Source organism: Notamacropus eugenii, chromosome 2, assembly GCF_028372415.1.
Source record: "Notamacropus eugenii isolate mMacEug1 chromosome 2, mMacEug1.pri_v2, whole genome shotgun sequence".
Classification (NCBI taxonomy): Eukaryota; Metazoa; Chordata; class Mammalia; order Diprotodontia; family Macropodidae; genus Notamacropus; species Notamacropus eugenii.
The window spans coordinates 332,150,108-332,171,607 of record NC_092873.1 but is presented as its reverse complement, the minus strand read 5'-3'; the positions used below and the strand labels follow the sequence as shown (position 1 = coordinate 332,171,607).

Genomic DNA, 21,500 nt, shown 5'->3' with positions numbered 1-21,500 from the left:
ACATTCACTTCCACAAAATTTTGAATTTCAAATTTTCTTCCTATCTCCCCCCTAACTCCATCCCAGGAGAGTGTGTATTCTGATTGTTCATTCCTTCAATATGCCCTCTTTTCTATCACCCTCACCCCTTTATCCTCTTCTCTTCTATTTTCCTGTAGGGTAAGATAGATTTCTATACCACTTTGCTTATATTTCTTATTTCCTAGTTGCATCTAAAAACAACCTCTAACATCCATTTTCAAAGCTTTGAGTTCCACATTCTCCCTCTTCCCCCTTCTCACCCTCACTGAGAAGGCAAGCAATTCCATAAAGGTTATACATGTGTGATTATGCAAAACACCTCCATAACAGTGATGTTGTGAAAGACTAACTCTCTTTTCCTTTCTCCTTTCCCACCCACCATTTATTCAATGCCCTCCTTTGACCTCTCCCTCTACCAAAGTGTTTGTTTCTGTTTACCCCTTCCCCCAATCTGTCAGACCTTCTATTATCCCCCCCCCCATCCCCTTCCTCCCTTCTTTCCTGTAGGATAAGATAAAATTCCATATTCAATTGAATGTGTATGTTATTGCCTCTTGAAGCCAAATCCAATGAAAGAAACACTCACTTGTTCCATCTCCCCTTCCCCTTCTCCTCCATTGTAAAAACTCTTTTTTGCCTGTTTTATGCAAAATGATTTACTACATTCTGCCTTTCCCTTTCTCTTTCTCCTAGTACATTCTTCTCAACCCTTAATTTTCTTTTTTAGAAATCATCTCTTTATATTTAGCTCACTTTGTGCCCTCTTCTCTAAATACATACATATAGATATATAGATAGACATAGATATATATCTATGTCAATCAATCTATATATGCATACACATACATATGCATACACTTGTGTGTGTGTGTGTGTGTGTGTGTGTGTGTGTGTATTCCATCCCATTGTCCTAATACTGAGAAAGGTCTCATGAGTTACAAATACCATCTTTTCCACGTAGGAATGTACACAGATGGGGTATAGAGTGTGTTCAGGGAAGACCAGTACCTTTGGTGTGATGGCTGCCAAGCCTTTTTTAGGGCTCTTTCCACCTTTGATATCCACCTGTTCCTTCTAACTCTCACCTGTGGCTCCAAGAAGCTACAGCATGTTCAGCGGCCACACTCTGGTAAACTGTTTTGGCAGACTGGCCAAACCACGTTGAGGGTAACCAAGGGTTCTCAAATCCATTAGTGAGTTAAGGGGGTATCTACTCCAAGCATGTGAAGATTTCATCTGGTGACATAGGCAGGTGAGAACAATTTGCTCCAAAGGCCATGAAGGCAGATGAAACAGACAATGCGGACACCGTAGAGCTTGGTTAGACACTGAAGATGCCTAGGTCATCCACTGCATCCTGAGCCATCACCAGCCATCTGGACTCTCTCTTGCCACTCAGGCGGAAAGAGTGAGGGTGAAGATGTCATGCAGCTCTGCCTCACTTAAATCCAATTTATACACAAATCAAAAGATATCACTCATACCATTTAACTATTATGTCTCAAAGTCCTGTGGCAATAGGTAAATGATGAAGTAGCAGGTGCAGATACACTGGAGGCTGTAGTCAGGACCCTGCACATAGGTGGCCCAGGCCATAGGGTCGTTTCTCACTGGAAGCAGCAGTGGGACTCAGCAGCCCTGTGGGTTAAAGGATTGCACCGCTCACCTCCTGATGTGAGGAAGGGGGCTAGAAAAGGTGCCTTAAACATTGCCTGCTTACCCAACCCTGGCCTGATTACTGCAGCAGGCGGGTAATCCCACTATGTGATCAAAACATACACAAAAAAATGTACAAGAACATCTGCAAAGATGATTCCACTCACCATCAGCACATGAAAGATGTGCACACTAATAGACAACACAAAATCCAGTAGACCTGAAAGAAGAACTGTTCTTATTGCAAGAGAACTCAACAAGTATCGCATCCAAATAGCAGCCCTGAGTGAAACAAGGTTAGCAAATGGAGGTCAGCTTACTGAAGTTGGAGTTGAATATACCTTCTTCTGGAGTGGGTGCAGTGAAGGGGAGTGCCATGAAGCTGGTGTAGGTTTTGCAATTAAAACTAATCTAATCAGCAAGCTGATATGCCTGCCAAAAGGAATGAATGACAGGCTCATGACCATGCAATTGCCACTCGCAGGAAAATGCCATGCCAACATCATCAGTGCCTATGCTCCCACTATGACAAACCCTGATGAATTCAAAGAAAAATTTTATGAAGACTTAGGGACCCTTATTGTCAATGTGCCAAAAGAGAAAAAGCTTATAATACTGGTTGACTTTAATGCTAGTGTAAGCTCAGACTACCAGACTTGGCAGGGAGTCCTAGGGAGGAATGAAGTTGGAAACAGCAACAGCAATGGTCATTTACTGCTGAAGACTTGTGCATCACATGACCTTCTCATCACCAACACTGTCTTCCATTTACCTAACTGCAATAAAACTTCATGGATGCACCCTCGCAGCAAACACTGACATCTAATAGATTATGTGATTGTAAAGAGAAGAGACAGACAGGATATGAGAGTGACAAAGGCAATGTGCTGGACCGATCACAGACTAATCCTTTCCAAGTTAAATATTTACATTCATCAAAAGCGTTACCCCCAAGGCAAAATAACTACCAGAAGAATTAGTGTCAACAAATTAGAGCTTTTTTCTGAGTGTGAACAGTTTGCTGTTGACTTGGAGGGAAAGTTGAGCCAACATACAGTTGGCAACAGTAGAGTAGAAAAGGAGTGGGAAGCTCTCAGAGATTTGGTGTACAGCACTGCATTTGCTCATCTGGGTCAGAACACTCCCAAACACCAAGACTGGTTTACTGAAAATGATGAGGAAATTCAGAAACTGCTAAATGAAAAACATGAACTCTGCAGGATACACCAGGAGACTAGTTCCTCCACCTCTAGGCAGCATTTAATTCCATCAAAAGCAAAGTACAAGCAAAGCTTAGAGAGATGCAGGTTTCCTGGCTCAGTTAGAAGGCAGATGAAATTCAATTTTATCCTGATAGTAACAATCCAAAGCACTTTTATGAATCCCTGAATGCTATTTATGGATCAAAAACTTATGGTGTATCACAACTACTCAGTGCGGATGGAGCACTTTATATCTTTTTACTTTGCTGTATTGCAAGCTAAAATAATTGATTATGTCAATTTTTTTACTTTGCTTTATTAAAGATATAAGTAATCTACCACTTCAGTTTTTTGTTTGAGTTTTCTTGAATATTCCAGGTTTCACTGCATCTGGAAATGCAGATATTTTTGCCTTTTATGCTTATAATTTATTTTCTATGTTGTCTTCCCATATCTACTATTTCTAAAACTGTATTAAGAAGAAGTGGTGAAAGTGGGTAACTCTTCAATAAATAACATGTCACACACGAAGATCTGTACTATACTCTTTCGAAATATATGAGAAGAAAATTAAATGTTTTTGATATATAATTTTTGCCTATACTTCTAGAACCATGAAAACATTATTGAATATTATTGAATATATTATTAGATCTGAACACCAAACCAACTAGAATAATTTTATTCCAATTTTTTTTTTAAATTTTTAATTTATTTATTTAACTTTTCAACATTCATTTCCACAAAATTTTGGGTTGCAAATTTTCTCCCCATTTCTCTCCTCTCCCCACCCCAAAATGCCAAGCATTCTAATTGCCTTTATCACCAATCTACCTTCTCTTCTAACATCCCTCCCTTCCCTTATCCCCATCTTCTCTTTTGTCTTGTAGGGCAAGATAACTTTCTCTACCCCATTATCTATATTTCTGTTTCCTAGTTGCAAAAACAGTACTCAACAGTTGTTCCTAAAACTTTGAGTTCCAACTTCTCCCCATCCCTCCCTCCCCACCCATTCCCTTTGGGAAGGCAGGCAATTCAATATAGGCCATATCTGTGTAGTTTTGCAAATGACTTCCATAATAGTCGTGTTGTGTAAGATTAACTATAATTCCCTTCACCCTATCCTGCCCCCCATTGCTTCTATTCTCTTTTGATCCTGTCCCTCCCCAAGAGTGTTGACTTCAAATTGCTCCCTCCTCCCACTGCCCTCCCTTCCATCATCCCCCCCCACCCTGCTTATCCCCTTTTCCCCCACTTTCCTGTATTGTAAGATAGGTTTTCATACCAAAATGAATGTGCATTTTATTCCTTCCTTTAGTCAAATGTAATGAGAGTAAGCTTCATGTTTTTTCTCTCACCTCCCCTCTTTTTCCCTCCACTGAAAAGTCTTTTATTTGCCTCTTTTATGAGAGATAACCTGTCCCATTCCATTTTTCCCTTTCTCCTCCCAATATATTTCTCTCCCTCAATGCTTAATTTCAGTTTTTAAAGATATGATCCCATCCTATTCAATTCACTCTATGCTCTCTGTCTGTCTCTCTGTCTCTCTCTCTGTCTGTGTATGTATGTGTGTGTGTGTGTGTGTGTGTGTGTGTGTGTGTGTGTGTGTAATCCCACCAACTACCCAGATGCTGAAAAAAGTTTCAAGAGCTCCAAATATTGTCTTTCCATGTAGGAATGTAAACAGTTCAACTTTAGTAAGTCCCTTATGATTTCTCTTTGCTGTTTACCCTTTCATGCTTCTCTTGATTCTTGTGTTTGAAAGTCAAATTTTCTTTTCAGCTCTGGTCTTTTCATCAAGAATGCTTGAAAGTCCTCTATTTCATTGAATGCCCATTTTTTTCCCTGAAGTATTATACTCAGTTTTGCTGGGTAGGTGATTCTTGGTTTTTGTCCTAATTCCTTTGACTTCTGGAATATCATATTCCACGCCCTTCAGTCCCTTAATGTAGAAGCTACTAGATCTTGTGTTATTCTAATTGTATTTCCACAGTACTTGAATTGTTTCTTTCTAGCTGCTTGCAATATTTTCTCCTTGCCCTGGGAACTCTGGAATTTGGCCACTATGTTCCTAGGAGTTTCTCTTTTTGGATCTCTTTCAGGAGGTGATCAGTGGATTCTTTCAATATTTGCTTTGCTCTCTGGTTCTAGAATATCAGGGCAGTTTTCCTTGATAATTTCATGAAAGATGCTGTCTGGGCTCTTTTTTTGATCATGTTTTTCAGATATTCTCATAAGTTTTAAATTGTCTCTCCTGGATCTATTTTCCGGGTCAGTTGTTTTTCCAATGAGATATTTCACATTATCTTCCATTTTTTCATTCTTTTGGTTTTGTTTTGTGATTTCTTGGTTTCTCATCAAGTCATTAGCCTCCATCTATTCCATTCTAATTTTGAAAGAACTATTTTCTTCAGTGAGCTTTTGAACCTCTTTTTCCATTTGTCTAATTCTGCTTTTGAAAGTATTCTTCTCCTCCTTGGCTGTTTGGACCTCTTTTGCCAATTGAGTTAGCCTATTTTTCAAGGTATTATTTTCTTCAGCATTTTTGGGGTCTCCTTTAGCAAGGTGTCGACCTGCTTTTCATGCTTTTCTTGCATCTCTTTCATTTCTCTTCCCAGTTTTTCCTCCACCTCTCTAACTTGATTTTCAAAGTCCTTTTTGAGCTCTTCCATGGCCTGAGCCCATTGAATACTTATTTTGGATGTTTGGGATACAGAAGCCTTGACTTTTATGTCTTTCCCTGATGGTAAGCCTTGTTCTTCCTCATCTGAAAGGATGGGAGGAGATATCTGTTCACCAAGAAAGTAGCCTTCTATCGTCTTATTTTTTCCCCTTTTTTGGGCATTTTCCCAACAAGCTACTTGACTTTTGGGTCCTTTGTCAAGAATAGGGTATATGCTGGGGTCCTGTAAGATATCAGTTCCTCCAAGGTAGCACAATCCAGCATGTACTGGTCTGGGCTCAGGGAAGAATTTTTGTGCCCAGAATCTTAGCAGAGTTTCCTCTCCACAGGCACCTCACCTCCAGTTCCACCAAGCTAACACTAGGGGGGGTGAGATTCAGTCAAGCTGTGGGGGCTGGGCCATCATTCAGTGCGAGACAAAGACCAGCTCCCTCAGAGCTGGGGGGTTTTAAGATCCAGCAATGGTCTCAGGCTGCTGTAGGGGCTTCTGCGAGAACTCCTGCTGCCTACCCGATGTGGCCTCTGCGGGCTGCTGCCTGAGGCCAGAGCTATGGGAAGGCCCTTCTCCCTTCCTGGCCAGCTGAAAAAACCCCCATCACTGACCTTTGGCGCCTGTGGGTTGAGGGATCTGTGGACCTGCTGCTGAGACTGGGGATTTGGTGACTAGAGATTCTGCCCGTGCTGGAAGGCCAAGGCTAGGCTGGGCTCTGCACTGTGCTCCAAGTCCAGTACAACTGACGTTTCCCGTAGGCCTTTCAGGTCACCCTGGGCTGGAAATCTCCTCCACTCTGTTGTTCTCCACTTCTGCTGCTCCAAAATTTGTTGAGAGTCCCTATCTACAGGTATTTTATGGGCTATGTGGGGAGACTGTATATATGTGTGTCTTTCTACTCCGCCATCTTGGCTCAGCCCCCATTCCAAAATTTTTCAATCAGCTTCCTCTACATGATATAATCCTAATGTCAACATTTTGATCTACTAACTTGTGGCTCAGTGGAGAAAACACTTGGCTCAGAGTTAAGACCTGAATTCAAATTCATTGTCAAATAGTTATTAACTGTGTGACCCTGGGCTAATCACTTAATCTCTGTTTACCTCAGTTTCTTTATCTGGAAAAAAGTCTGCATAATAATAGCACTTACCTCCCAAGATTGTGGAGGATTAAATGAGAAAATAAATATTAATTGATGATACCAGGCATACAATGAACATTATGTAAGCATTAGCTTTTAAAAGAAAATAATTTTTATTTTGATCTTAGGTTTGCAATTGGACATCTATGAAGGCCAGATCACAGCAATACTTGGTCACAGTGGAGCTGGGAAATCAACACTAATAAATATTCTTAGTGGATTATCTGCTCCAACAGAAGGTGAGTGTTAAATTTCTCAATCACAAACTGATTGATAAATAGATCGAGACATGGAAAAAAATATTAATTTCCAATATGTAAAGAGGCAATGTTGAGTAGAAAGAGCCTTTGACTCAAAAGTCAAGGGATCAGAATTCTCATCTCTTGCATTATCTAGCTGTGTTGTCCAAGAAAACTTGGTCAAGACACTGAGCCTCAGTTTCCTTATTTAGAAAATGAGGACATTAGGCTAAATGATCACCAAAGTCCTTTGGGGATCTAAATCCTATTAAACTGCATTTAATTTGGATTGAACGCTAAGGTGCTATAGAGAATGTATCAGGGAGTATCCCCAGCCTAGTTAATTCCCAGTAGTTAGCAGACGTTGGACTGAACAGAGAGCATCAGTGACTTGGTGGAAAGTGTTATTGAGACAGTTCATGAGATCAAAGAATTAGAGCTGGAAGGAAAGCTCGATGCCCTGAAAACTGACTATTTCTAATAGTCTAATAAACTTCACAATCAAAATGGAACTGAGTTTTGGAGTAAGCTAAAAGTATTAAGCATTTGAGGTATGAGACATCACCTGTGCAAATGTATGGAGGTGAGAATTGGAAAGCTCAATTCAAAGAAGAACAACTATGCAAGTTTGACCGGAACTTCTTTGAGTGGACAAAGGGACACAATATGAAATTAGTAAAGAAGATAAAATTTTGAAGGGCTTTAATTTTCAGGGTGAAAATTTTGAATTTTATCATAAAGACAATAGGTAGATATTTAGCAAGGGCTGACATAGTCAAACACATTTTAGGTAAATTATTTTGGTCCCTTTGCTGATGATGGCTTAGAGAGGGTAGAGACGACAGGGAAGGAGAGCAAGTAGGGTAATAACTTGTAATAGTCTAAGGGAGAGGTGAGAAAGACCTGAAGTAGGGTATTTGTAGCATGAGTGGAGAGAAGGCAACAATTGTCAGAGATATCGTGGAGGTTGGCAATTTGATTTGCTATGGGGAGCAAGGCAGGGAGATCAGTCTCAGAAAACTCTGGTTTTGAACCTGGGTGAATGAAAGGATGGCAATAACCTTGACAGGAATAAGGAAATTTGAAGGAGGTAAGGGTTTGGGGAGAAAAATCTTGACATGTTGGTTTTGATATAATGATGGGACCTTTAGATGGAGATGTGCAGCAGGATGTTGGTAGGAGAGAGATGGATATATAAGTATAAGAGTCATCTACCTAGACATTAGAATTGAACTAATGGGAGAAGACCATAGCACCAAGAGAGCATAGAGAGAACAGAAAATGAAAGTATTCTAATTTGCGGGGAGACAGGCATATTTTTAAAGAATAGAGTGGGAAATTAATAACTGAATAAGAGAGGGAGTGAAGAAAGGAGAGAGAGACAGAAAGAGAGGCAGATAGAGATACAGGCAGAAATTAATTGAAAGGAGAGGTTGCCTTAAGCAAGTTACTTAACCTCTCAGAGTGATTTCATCTTTAAATGAAGGAATTGAACTACAATCAGGGGTGGGAAATCTGGGATCTTGAAGCCACACGTGACCCTCTAGGTTCACAAGTGCAGCCACTTGCCTGAACCCAAACTTCACAGAGTAAATCCCCTTAATAAAAGGGTTTCTTCTATAACACTTGGGATCAGTCAAAAGGCTGCACTCAAAGACCCAGAAGGCTATGTATCACCTTGAGGCCACAGGTTCCCCACTCCAGTGATGTCTAAGGTAAGGCCTCTTCTAGGTCTGACATTTTTTGAGTATGTTAAGAATATTGTGGATCTCTCAAATGATAAGTTTTGCAATCCATTATCTGTAAAATAATGCATGTTGTGTCTATTATGTGTTTATACATAATGGTGAAATTTTTTCCCATCTGAGCAAAACCTAGAATTTAGCACAATACCCAAATGTTTAAATTGTTTAATCATCTTTTGTAGGGTCTGCTAGCATCTATAATAACAACCTGTCTGAAATGTTGGATTTAAAAGAAATTAGGAGGATCATTGGTGTTTGCCCACAATTTAATGTACATATCGATTTCCTTACTGTGAGAGAAAACCTCAGGCTATATGCAAAAATCAAAGGGGTTCCTTCAAAAATGGTGGAGCAGGAGGTAGGTAAACATTTAAGATAGATAAAGTGGTGAAGATTGAAATTATTCTTCCATTTAAATCTGACTATTTCTGTTCAATTATCTATATCTGAGTCAACTGATAAACTTTAGGCAGGGAGAGCCTGGAAGAAATTTATCTACATTTAAAGGATAGCAGAAAAAAAAGAGCTTAATCTGAAGAATTCTCAGTTTTTTGAACTTGCCCTTTTCTCTTGGTTAGGTTAAAAGAGTTTGTCTGGAATTGGAAATGAAAGGTATTCAAGACACCTTGGCTGTAAACCTAAGTGGTGGACAGAAAAGGAAACTGACTTTTGGAATTGCTATTTTAGGTGATCCCCAGGTAAGTTGGATTGAATTACAGTTTAAGACTGAAGAAAGTTAAACTATTGATAAAACAAATTCCTTTGTGACTGGAAAAATATAGGAAGAAAGTTTTAAGACTTTTATACCGCCTTCCAAAAGAGCTTAACTTTAAATCTGTAGGTCTTTTCATTTGCTTTCATCACCTCTAGGTTTTGTTGTTGGATGAACCAACTGCTGGACTGGATCCCTTTTCAAGGCACCAAGTATGGCACCTCTTAAAGGAGCACAAAGAAAACCGTGTGATCCTCTTCAGTACCCAGTTTATGGATGAAGCTGATCTTCTTGCTGGTGACACTCAGTTTCTTTTCTTAATTATCATCAAGAATTTGGGGAACCAGGGAAGCATGGATCTTATCTAGGGCCATGTCTACACTGAGAAACACAGTGTAGTGGATATGAGAGCTTTTTTTGCATATATTAAATGTCTACAGTATGGTAGCACTTTTATTTCCAAAGGTATACTGGTGACTATATCAGTGAATTGAATCTGCAGGTTTGTTTATTTATTGTAAATTTTCTTGGCAAGCAACATTAGAAAAAAAATGATTTTCTTTTTTATCAAAGCAGTTAATTTGAAAACTCTAAGTCATATTGTTTCACATCCAATTGAAAAACTCAGCTATTTCCAAAGTATCTGGTTTGATAACTTGACTTCTGGATTTCCCCCCCAAAAAGTTCTGGATAACACAAAAATAACATAGAAGTCATGACTAGCTTTAGAATGCATCAGAGTTATTTTACTTCAGATTAAATTCTGCATTTTAGCTGTAAGTGGTATGTTCGATACAGTGAGACCACGGAGTAATCACTTATAGATGATTCTATAAATTCCATCTTGGTCTTCCACCCCTCCATCTCACACACACTTAACATTTCTAAATGAAGAAACAACTTCCTAACCTACTTTATCATTGCTTTCTTTTTGCTCAGATTGGAAAGTCTTTATATCCAGTGGGAGACTGAAGTGTGCAGGCTCTTCTTTGTTTCTAAAGAAAAAATGGGGAATTGGTTATCACTTAAGGTACTACAACTTGAGGAAGTTTAAAGATTTGTTGTTTCAATACTTCTAGATATTTAAGGAATTTGACTAACATAAAGGATACTCCTCAAAGTTTGAAGCATATAATTTTAAGAAAAAATATATTTACTATTCCCCACAGCAAAAACACATATGTGGAACTCATTACCAATAAGGAAATCTAAATAATGTTTGAATTAGCCCTGAAGGGGTTCAGGTTCTGTATTTACCTCAAATAACCATTCTAAAGCTATAATAGTAAGAATTAATAGCTTTACTAAAGTGATCAAGCAACATGAAGGTATTAGAAATTAAAGATCCTTAATGAGAAGCCAGACATAATAACAGTCATAGCCAAATGTGGGGTCAGCAGACATGGTTCCCCATCTGTTTCTATCACTGATGGAAACTTGTCCTAAGTCCCAATAGCAGCAGCCCATGAGAATGATAAAGAGCTTACCAGGTCAAAAGAGCAAAAAAAGTCCTTTCCCTCAGAATTTCTCCTGTCTCCTTCAGCCAATAGATAATGACATGCAGCTCTGTGGGGAACTGGATCAATGGTCAATGGAATTTTTTTTTCAGAAAGAAAGAGACTTTCTGTGAGAACATGCAATTTTTTGACTAGAGGCTCTATGTCTCTTTTCTATCTGTGCTGAAGTCATCTCATTCTGATTTATATAAACAAGAGGGACACTAAATGTGATTGATACAGGATCTGACGCAAGCCTACTACAAGGTACAAGAAAGCTTTAGACCAGTTCTTGAAGGATGTATCCATAATAGGCAATGAGTAGCTGGTATTACCAATCTTTTGAGGGTCATCATTATGAAGAGACCCTGGTCCCCTCAAAACATTTCTTGCCATAGCTGTTAGGGAGAGATTATTTTAAAAAATAAAATGAATAAAAGTTAAATTTAATTTAAAAAATGATAGGTAGTCAGCATAACTCATAGTGGTGTCTTTTATAATCTTGCATTCTCATAAAAATTCTCCTGTGTTTTTGTTAAGAAAAATGAAAATAGTTCTGGGTTGACCATTTTTGTTGAATCAAAAATTCCTTTATTATGGAGTCTAACATACCTCTATGCCTATACCTTGGACACTAGGTGGCACAGAGGATAGAGTGCTGGTCCTGGGGTCAGGAAGACTCTTCTTAAGTTCAAATCCAGCCTCAGACTAGCTGTGTGACCTTGAGCAAGTCACTTAATGTGTTTGCCTCAGTTTCTCATATGTAAAATGAGCTGGACAAGGAAATGGCAAAGCACTCCACTATCTTTGCCAAGAAAATCCCAAATGGTGTTGTGAAGATTCTGATATGAATGAAAGATGACAGAACAATAAAAAAAATGCCAACACCTGTGCAATATCACCTGTTTGGGAACGTAGTCAAATTTTGAATATGGAAACTTAGAGAAACTCTTCACCTCTGGATTATTACCTTTTGAAACAACTTTCTCACCAATACCTAATAAGACAGATTTTTGCATTTTAGAATGTCCCTTTCTGATGTCACACCCCAAAATGTGCTCTTCAAGTTCACTTATCCCATTTATTCCTGGGTTCCAAGTTCTGCAGAGGTTTCTTGGGCCATAGTTGCTAAAAGTGGGATGAAATCTAAAGTTAAGTTATTTAGTATAGATATTTAGTATGGCTTTGCAAAATAATACAGAAATAACTTAGGGGTGAATAGCTATCATAATCACCATTTCCAGGACATGTAGTACAATAATTTCTATTTCTTTTCTTGCTGAAAAAAAATATATTATTTCACAACCTTCCAATTCATTATACTTCCTGGAACCATCCCCAACTGCAAATGAAATAGGCACTTGTGGTTTAATTTCAAGTTAAATAGAGTTTCAATTTCCTACAAAAATCTCTTCAATATTTGTATTCCATGCTCTTTGTGTCATGATTTCTCTCCTCTTAAGTATTTATTAAGTTCCATTATTTATGAAGCTATTACATTTTGGGGCAACCATTCTCTGTGAAGAGTAAATTTACTAGAAGAGTTCAAGAGAGAGACAATTGTGTTCCTGTTTAGTTGTTCACTCATGTCTGATTGTGATCCCATGGACATGTCAAGCCCTTCTATCCTCCACCATCCCTCAAAATCTGTCCAAGTTCATGTTCATTGTTTTTATGACACTATCTATCCATCTCATCCTCTGCTGTACTCCTTTCCTTTCAATCTTTCTCAACTTCAAGGTCTTTTGCAAGGAGTTCTATCTTCTTATTATGTGACCAAAGTATTTAAGCTTTAGCTTCAGTATTTGACCTTCCAATGAATAGTCCAAATTAATTTAAGTAATGGTTGATTTGATCACCTTGCTGTCCAAGAGACTCTCAAAAGTCTTCTTTGGCACCACAATTCATAAGTGTCAATTCTGTGGTGTTCAATTTTCCTTGTAGTGAAAGGAAATTTGCATAATGGTTTAAAAAAATTCATTTTTCCCTAAACCCGCACCTTGAATGCAGCTTTTGCCTTTTGTTCTGATTTTTAAGGAAGTGGAGGATTCTTTCCTTACAATAACAATAGTAGGTCTCATTTATACACCGCTTTAAGTTTTGTAAAGAACATTACATATATCATCTCATTTGTTCCTCATGACAACTTTATGAAATAGATGATATTATTTACCCCACTTTACAGATAAGGACACTGAGCTTCAGCAAGGTTAAATGATTTGCCCAGGATTGCATAACTGAATGTACAATTACTGCATTCTTTTATGAAAATTAACCTGCCACTCAAGTGAGAAAGCCCCACCTCATCTTCTTTTGAAAAAGTAGTATGTTCCATAAATAATTAAAGATTAACTGGGCTATTTGCATAGAGGAAGTTAAAATGGGTCAACTATGTATGGGTACCTTAGAATCACCTCTTCTTATTACTTGCTTAGAAATCCATTGAATGAGGCAAGAACTTTTGCCCTTCTACATTTTCAAGAATTTAATTACGTTCAAGAAATATTTCTTGGGTGTCTCTTGTGCTCAAAGCCCTGCACTAGCTTGGAGGAATTAGGACCATAGGGATATCAACCACTTCTCTCATTAGGTCATTGCTGAAGTGGAGTTTAGGCACATAGGAAGGGAAGGAAGAAGTGAAGGAAGGAAGAGAGGGAAAAGAAAGAAAGAAAGAAAGAAAGAAAGAAAGAAAGAAAGAAAGAAAGAAAGAAAGAAAGAAAGAAAGAAAGAGAGAAAGAAAGAGAGAGAGAGAGAAAGAAAGAAAGAAAGAGAGAGAGAAAGAAAGAAAGAGAGAAAGGAAAAAGAAAGAAAGAAAGAGAAAAAAGAGAGAGAGAAAGAAAGAAAGAGAAAAAAGAGAGAGAGAAAGAAAGAAAGAAAGAAAGAAAGAAAGAAAGAAAGAAAGAAAGGAAGGAAGGAAGGAAGGAAGGAAGGAAGGAAGGAAGGAAGGAAGGAGAAAGAAAGAAGAGGAAGGAAAGAAGGAAAGGGAGAGGGAGGAAGGAAATTAATATTTTCAAGTATCTACTATGTGTCAAACATTATGCTAAGTATATTACAAATATTATCTCATTTGATTCTAACAACAGCTCCAGGAATAAATATTATTATTACCATTTTACACTTGAGGAAATTGAGCAAACAGAAGTTAAGTAACTGGCTTAGGATTAAACAGTTAACAAATGTCTGAAGCTAGATTTTTAGTCATATCTTACTGACTCCAGGTCTAACACCCTATCCACTGGGCCACCTCTGAATCTCCAAACACTATAAAAATTGACAATGTTCTATTATAGAAAGGGGCTCCAGAGGAGTCTGATTGGGAAAAATAGCAATTGAGATGTGCTTTAAAGAAAGTGTAGGAATTCATTATTAGAGCTACTAAGAAGAAATTCATACCTATCAACAACAGTAGAGTTATATTTCCTTAGAAATTCTAAGGTCAGGTTTGGATCACTTGGTAATTAATTTTGTCAGGACCAAAGGACAGAAATGCAGGATGACAAGGAAAAAGAACATAACAGGGTGATAGGAATTAGAAAAGATGACCTGCAGATCCCTTCCGGTATTAGGATTCTGCAATTATATAAACAGTTTTTGGAAAACAGCTACATAATGAAACCTATACAGTGTTACTCTAGTTCTTTCATATCATTCTGCCTAGTCTTTTCCTCTCCCCCTTCCTCAAACGATCCATTTCAACCTGGGTTTTTATTTGTTTATATTTTTTAAATCTTCTAAAAAGCCAGATAAAATGTCATGAACACAATAAACATTTACTTTTTTAAGGTGATGGTGGTGATAAGAGACAAATACAAATAAGTTATGCTCATTTTTCTTCATCATATTTCAGTTTGCACAGAAATGAATCTTGTGACACAGAGAGAATAACATCACTCATTAAACATCACATTCCTGATGCCAAATTAACTGCAGAAAGTGAAGAAAAGCTTGTATACACATTGCCCTTGGAAAGGACAGATTTATTTCCAGGTAACATAATAGGGGTAATGAAAAACAAAATCTAGAAAGAACACTAAAATGAGAAAATAAATTTTTGGGCCAATTCGTTTGAATAAGGATGGAAGATTACTATTTGAAAAGACATTGGCAGCTTTAAGTATGTCTTGAGAAAGGTGATCATGATGGTATTAGCATATAAGGAATCTCTTGTAAAATGCTTTCAATTAGTGTTTTGTATACTTTTAACATCACAACAATATTTTAGATCCAATATATCACTTTGGGGGAGTTTTTTTCTGTGGAAAAAATACTTATTTGAAATGTCCATTTTTGTTGATAAATATATTTACTTCCAAACTTGGTAAAAGTTTTTATGGTTTTAACATGTTTTGGCCGTTCTTTAGACCTTTACAGTGATCTTGATAATTACACCGACCAAGGCATCATGAATTATGGTGTTTCCATGACAACTCTGACTGAGGTATTCTTGAAACTAGAAGGAAAAATGGCAACTGATGAAGCAGGTAAAAATAAAATGTCACATGCATTGTAAATTAGTAAGGGTACTATCATATGATGTTTATAAAAGTATATTCAGTTGCCTTGACTTTCAAGGCCTCCAACTTAAGACACAAAGCTATGAATCTACTTTGCCGTGCTATACCTGTCCACCTTTCCCCTGCCCAACAGCATATTACCTAGTCAATTATAATATTCAGAGAACATATTTACCTGATTCAAAGTAACGCATTAATAGTTAATACTTCCTGATTATTTGCAACCACATGGCCTGTACTCAAGCCATTCTCCTCCCATTGGAACCTGCACTCTGCTTCTGAGCCTGGGCTCTGAGAGATGAGTTTAGCCTTATCTTGCCCAGATCCAAGCCACCAAGTCACTCCCTGGATGTTGTATTCCTCATCTCCCTCGCACCAGAAAGTAGCCCAAAAAGTGAGCTGTACTCGATAAATGAGCTTTCTCTTTATTTTTGCTTGGAACTAGGCTTCTTGACTTCTTGACCATTTCCAAACTGTCTCTTCCTTATTATCTCTCCTTCATATATGTCTTCACCCATTAATATGAAAGTTTCTTGAGAGCAAGAATTACATTGCTTTCTTATATTTGCATCTACATTACTTAGTATAGTGACTGGCAACATGATAAATGGTCAATTAATGCTTAACATATCATCATTCCTTCATCCGTTATTATGTTTTTCCACAGGGTATTTATATTTTTAACAGTAGACAACATTATAGCCAAAAAAATGACTCTCATACTGTCATTTCAGTTGTCACTGCCAGGTCAGATCAACAGGGGATCTACTTGGGGATATATGTATAATACATGTATATGTATATATGCATATGCATGTGTGTGTGTATATATATATATATATATATATATGTATATATATATATATATATATATATATGTAAAATTCTGCATCTTCACTCAGTGCTAACCTATTCAATCTATCCTTCAATCATTTAACAAGCATTTAACACTCAGACCCTATGCTAGTTTATGGGGAATAAAAAGACTTAGAAAAACATGGATAGACTTGCACAAAATAATGAAAAGCAAAATGAGCAGAACCAAGAGAACATTGTACACAATAACAGCAATATTGTTTTAAGAACAGCTTTGAGTGACTAAGTCATTTTTATTGTTATAAATACCCACATGTGCTACAAAGGATATATGAAGGAAGTCACTATTTGTATCCACAGCAAGAACCAATTAAAAGTATAGAATGATGTATGTATATATACACACTCACATATACTTGTGTGTGTATGTGTGTGTGTATGTGTGTGTGTGTGTGTGTGTGTGTGTGTGTGTGTGTGTGTGTGTGTGTGTGTAACGGTAGCCATCTGTAGGGCAAAGGTGGGGAGGGGGAAAAAGAGGAAAAAAAAGTTATATGATAACTTTATTATATATTTTAAATGAATAGCAAGTTGTGCATAATAAATTTGTAGTTTTTTTGTACAATCATCTTTTTATTCTACTATTATAGAAATGCTTGTTTTATTTCTTAAGTTCAGAATAAAATGAATAAAATTTAAAAAAAGACAACATGGTTCATACTCTAAAGGAGTTTACATTCCATTACAGATCAATACACACACAGATGAGTAAATTCAAAACGTATACAAAGCACTTATAAAATAACAATAATGGGTAGCATTTATATGGTGCTTTAAGGTTTGTGAAGCATTTAATGTTTGCTATCTCAGTTAATTCTCACAGCACCTTGTGAGATAGATACTATTATCATCCCCATTTTACAGATGAGGAAATAGTTGAAAATAGTGTCTTGGCCAAGATCACGTAGATAGAAAGTGTCTGAAGAAAAATTTAAACTCTAGTCTTTCTGATTCAAAGTTCAATATGATAACCACTGTGCCACCTAGCTGACTGGTATTATACTAACTAGTATTGTGCTAACTGTGGGCCTCAAGAAAGGCTTCTCATAGGAGATGGTTCATAAACTAAACTTTAAAGGAAACTAAGTACTCTGAGAGTTAAAGATGGGAAAGATGCATATCGGGCATGGGAAATAGCCTGTGAAAAAAGCATGGAGGCAGGTGTTAGTAAGTTATGTATAAGGAACAGAAAGTAGGGCAGTTTGCTTAGAAGATACAGTGAATGAATGGGAGTATTATTCAAGTCTCAAATTAAGAAAGGAACCATATTGTGAAATGTGTTAAATGGCAAACAGGTTCCTGAGAAGGAGAATGATCTGGCCAGGACTGCCTTTTAGAAATTTCAATTTAACAGCTGTATAGAAGATGAATTAGAGAGAAGAGAGACTGGAGGCAAGGAGACTAATTGGGGATTTATTGCAATAGTCTAGATACGAGGTGATAAGGAACTTAATTAGAATGGTGATATGGAAACCAAGGGAAAGGACTGCATCTGAGACAAGTTGGGGAGGTAGAAATAAGACTTGTCAAATAATTAGAGATGGAGAGGAAAGGGACATGAAAAGTCAAGGATAACTCTGGATTTGATAGATCACTGAAAGATTGGGAGTGATCTTGAGAGAAATTAGGAATTTGGGAAGAAGGATAAGTTTTGAGGAAAATATGAGTTTCATTTTGGACATGTTCAGTTTGATATGTCTATGGAACATCCAAGTAGAAATGTCCAATAATCAGTTGGTGATGTATTAATGGAGCTTAGAAAAAATACTAGGAATCATCTACATAGAGGTAATAGTTGAACCCATAGGAACTGATGAGATCACCTAGATCATAGCTTTAGAGAGCGAAAAGAGGAGAGTCTAGGACAGAAGCTAAGGTAACCAACAGGAAAGGCTTGAGCCATGGGTAATGACCCAAGGAATGTTCAGTCAGGTAAGAGGAAAAGCAAGAAAGGGTAACTTCACTTTAAAAAGGAGGGGGGGGGAAGAATATGTAAAGTGAAGAGATTGTCAACAGTATAAAATTCATCAGAGAAGTTAAGAAAGATGAAAATTGAGAAAAAGACATTGGATTTAGCAAATAAGAGATCAATGGTAGCCTTGGAAAGAACAGTTTTTCAATTGAATGTTGAAATAAGAAGTGTTGTAAACACCTGAGGTGTGAGAAAGAGGGAAGGAAGAGGAGACAACAAATATACATGACTTTCTTTTCTGATAACTCTATTTTGCAAGTACTATGTACTAAGGCATTATGCAAGGAGCCACATATATAGAAAGATAAATATGGCATGCTCAAGAAACCGATTCTTCTAAGCTAAATATAGACTCCTTTTGTTCCTTTGATGTTGTTCAGTCATTTTTCAATTGTGTCCAATTCTTTGTGACCCCATTTGGGGTTTTCTTGGCAAAGATACTGGAGTGATTTGCCATTTATTTCTCTAGCTCATTTTATAGATGAGTCAACTGAGGCAAATAGGAATGACTTAACCAGGGTCACACAGCTAGTGTTTGAGGCCAGATTCAATCTCAGGAAGACTGAGACTTCTTGACTCCAGTCCTAGCACTCTGTGCCACCTAGCTGCCTCCTTCTAATTGTCTTAGAAGCACTCAGTTCAAGTATTTATTAAATTAAATTAAAAATACTTAAATTATATGCAAGCACCTACCATATGCCAGACACTATGCTAAGTACATGGGATACAAATATGAAAAAAAACAGTCTCTGCCTTCAAGTCACTTAAAATCTAATAAAGGAAGTCAACACACAAACTAGTGGGGCAGGGTTACTTGGCACAGGGGTATAAGGTTCCATGGAATCAAAGCCAAGCAAAAGCTATTGATGAAAAGCTGAAAATTACTTGGAAATTCAGATTTCAGTATTCTATATAGAAAACCTGGAGGCTCAGTGGATAGTTCAGTGCAGGATTCAAATCTCACCTCAAACACTTACTTAGCTATGTGACCTTAGGCAAGTCACTTAACCCTGTTTACAACAGTTTCCTCATCTGTAAAATGAGGTGTAGAAGTAAATGACAAACCTCTCCAGTGTCTTTGCCAAGAAAACCCCAAATGGGGTCTTGTAGAGTTGAACGTGACTGGAAAATGGTTGAAGGATATAAAAGAAGATTTTGGCTGGAGTTTAGTGCACCACTCTCTAACTCTGCAGTCAGACGGGAGAAGAGACTGAGGAAGCTGAGAAGGTGTTGAATATAAAAACAAAATCAATCAGCAGGATGATGAAATTTCAGATGATCAGCTTATCCTGGGTGGAGAATGATGGTCTTAGTAGAACTGCTGATAGAAAATTTCCATATGAGAGTAGTTGCCATGATGCCAGATAGGGAAGAGCCAATATAGCTTCCATCCCTCACTGGAAGTCTCAGTAATATGAAACTGTCCTTTATTTTAGTTAAAGCAATACGTTGTTCCTCTGCCACATTCATAGGGTAGGGATAGCAAGAGGATCTTTAGAATTAGCCACGTAATTGAAAAAGTCAGTTCCTTCCAGAAAGTCAAAATACTGTCACTCATAACAGCTACCTGGAAGGAGGCAGAGAATATTTGTGTATACATGATATAATCAGTATTACACAGGTAGAAACAAGCCACTACCCTCAAGATGATTACATTCTAAGGGGATACAATATCTTTATTTGTAATTTATTTATTTTAGATTTTTTAGTACTTTCTCACTCTTTGTGACCCTATTTGAGGTTTTCTTGGAAAAGAAACTGGAGTGGTTTGCTATTTCCTTCTCCAATTCATTTTACAGATGAGAAAACTGAGGCAAAAGAAGGTTAAGTGATTTGCTCAGGGTCACATAGCTAGTAAGTGTCTGAGTTAGGATTTGAACTCAGGTCTTCCTGACTTCAGGGCTGGTTATCTGTTCACTATGTCACCTAGTTGCCCTTGTACTTTATATTCATATATAATTTGTGAAGTCAAAAAATGTTTTTAAAAGAACTGTAGCTTTTATATATATATATATATGTATATATATCTTACTTTCTCTAGTAGAGCATAAACTCCCTGAAGACAGACTGGATTTATCTTTTTCTTTTCCTTCCCTGTCTTTCCTTCCATAGCTTTGAAATAGTAAGTATGATGATTGAATTTAGTTAAAATAATGGTCTTCATTTGTTTCTTTTGTGATTTGAGTGGACACCATGAATAGAATATCTGGGCCTCTTTGTCAGGTATCCCTAAAAAGGAAACTGTCACATTTTGAATCCTATTTTACTTATAAGGGATTTATTTTGTATTGGTCTTTTCTCAACATGGCTGTAGATTTTGGCAGTAGTGGGCAGGAGCAAACAGAAGTCACCAGACATTTTGAAAACTTTGTCGAACCAGAGCAAACTTTCCTTTCTCTTCCTGGAGAGAAGATGGAGACAGTCTGTGGCATGGCTCTCTGGAAACAACAGATTTGCGCAATTGGAAGGGTTCGCTTCTTAAAATTAAAGCATGATGGGAAAGCGGTTCTGTCATTGTGAGTATCAGAAACCTTCTGACTTATTTAAGACATAAACATATATATTTTTGGTTTCTAAAAAGTTTTCCTCCATGAAGTCCTACTGTGATTCTTCATGATGTGGACCCTGAATTCTTGAAGTCTATACTAACTCAGCCTAAGCTCTAGCAGCTTTTGCCATGTTTAAAAAGGCTTCAAGTCTGGTCCTGGCAAGAGATTATCTCTACTTTCTGAGAATCATCTAGCTAAACACAGAGATGCTCCTCAGCAGTACGCTGGTTGAATAGTCACCAACACTTTTGCCATGAAACAAAGAAAAAATGTTTCAGTCATATAGAGCTGCCTTTCCTTTCTACAGTGACACTTGCAAAGTGGTAGGAAAGGAAACAGTTGGTTCCAAAAATCACAGTCTTCAGACAGTTTATAAACATGAACTTAGCTATTGGTACTAAATGTGAAATCCTTGTCCAGTGACCAACTAATAAACATACCTCTAGAAGAACTAAGTTGCATCAATCTTGATAGTTCTCTATAAACAAAAACAGAAGACAGAAGGAAGTTTCAATTTAAGGAAAAGTGCCTCAAAGATTCATCTTCACAAAGACAAATAAAGGATCTGGAGGATTTGGCTTTATTGAGCTTAACGGCAACAAGAAACAAAATACCATGGGACATGATCGTCCTGTATTATAGTATATTATATGCTATATTATATATACCATCTACTATATACCATATATTATAGTACTAATGATA

General features: G+C 37.3%; 1 protein-coding gene across 4 annotated transcripts in view; it reads left to right on the top strand.

Annotated features, from left to right (window-relative positions):
* LOC140528059 (ATP-binding cassette sub-family A member 10-like) overlaps positions 1-21,500 on the top strand; it is a 118,148-nt gene that overhangs the window by 42,076 nt on the left and 54,572 nt on the right. For all 4 annotated transcript variants that reach the window (XM_072645525.1, XM_072645523.1, XM_072645526.1 and 1 more), the window contains 8 exons: positions 6,824-6,934; positions 8,862-9,037; positions 9,258-9,377; positions 9,550-9,688; positions 10,331-10,421; positions 14,735-14,874; positions 15,249-15,368; positions 20,561-20,762. In XM_072645525.1, the coding sequence (XP_072501626.1) occupies positions 6,824-6,934; positions 8,862-9,037; positions 9,258-9,377; positions 9,550-9,688; positions 10,331-10,421; positions 14,735-14,874; positions 15,249-15,368; positions 20,561-20,762 (1,099 nt within the window). The remainder of the gene's footprint in view (positions 1-6,823; positions 6,935-8,861; positions 9,038-9,257; positions 9,378-9,549; positions 9,689-10,330; positions 10,422-14,734; positions 14,875-15,248; positions 15,369-20,560; positions 20,763-21,500) is intronic.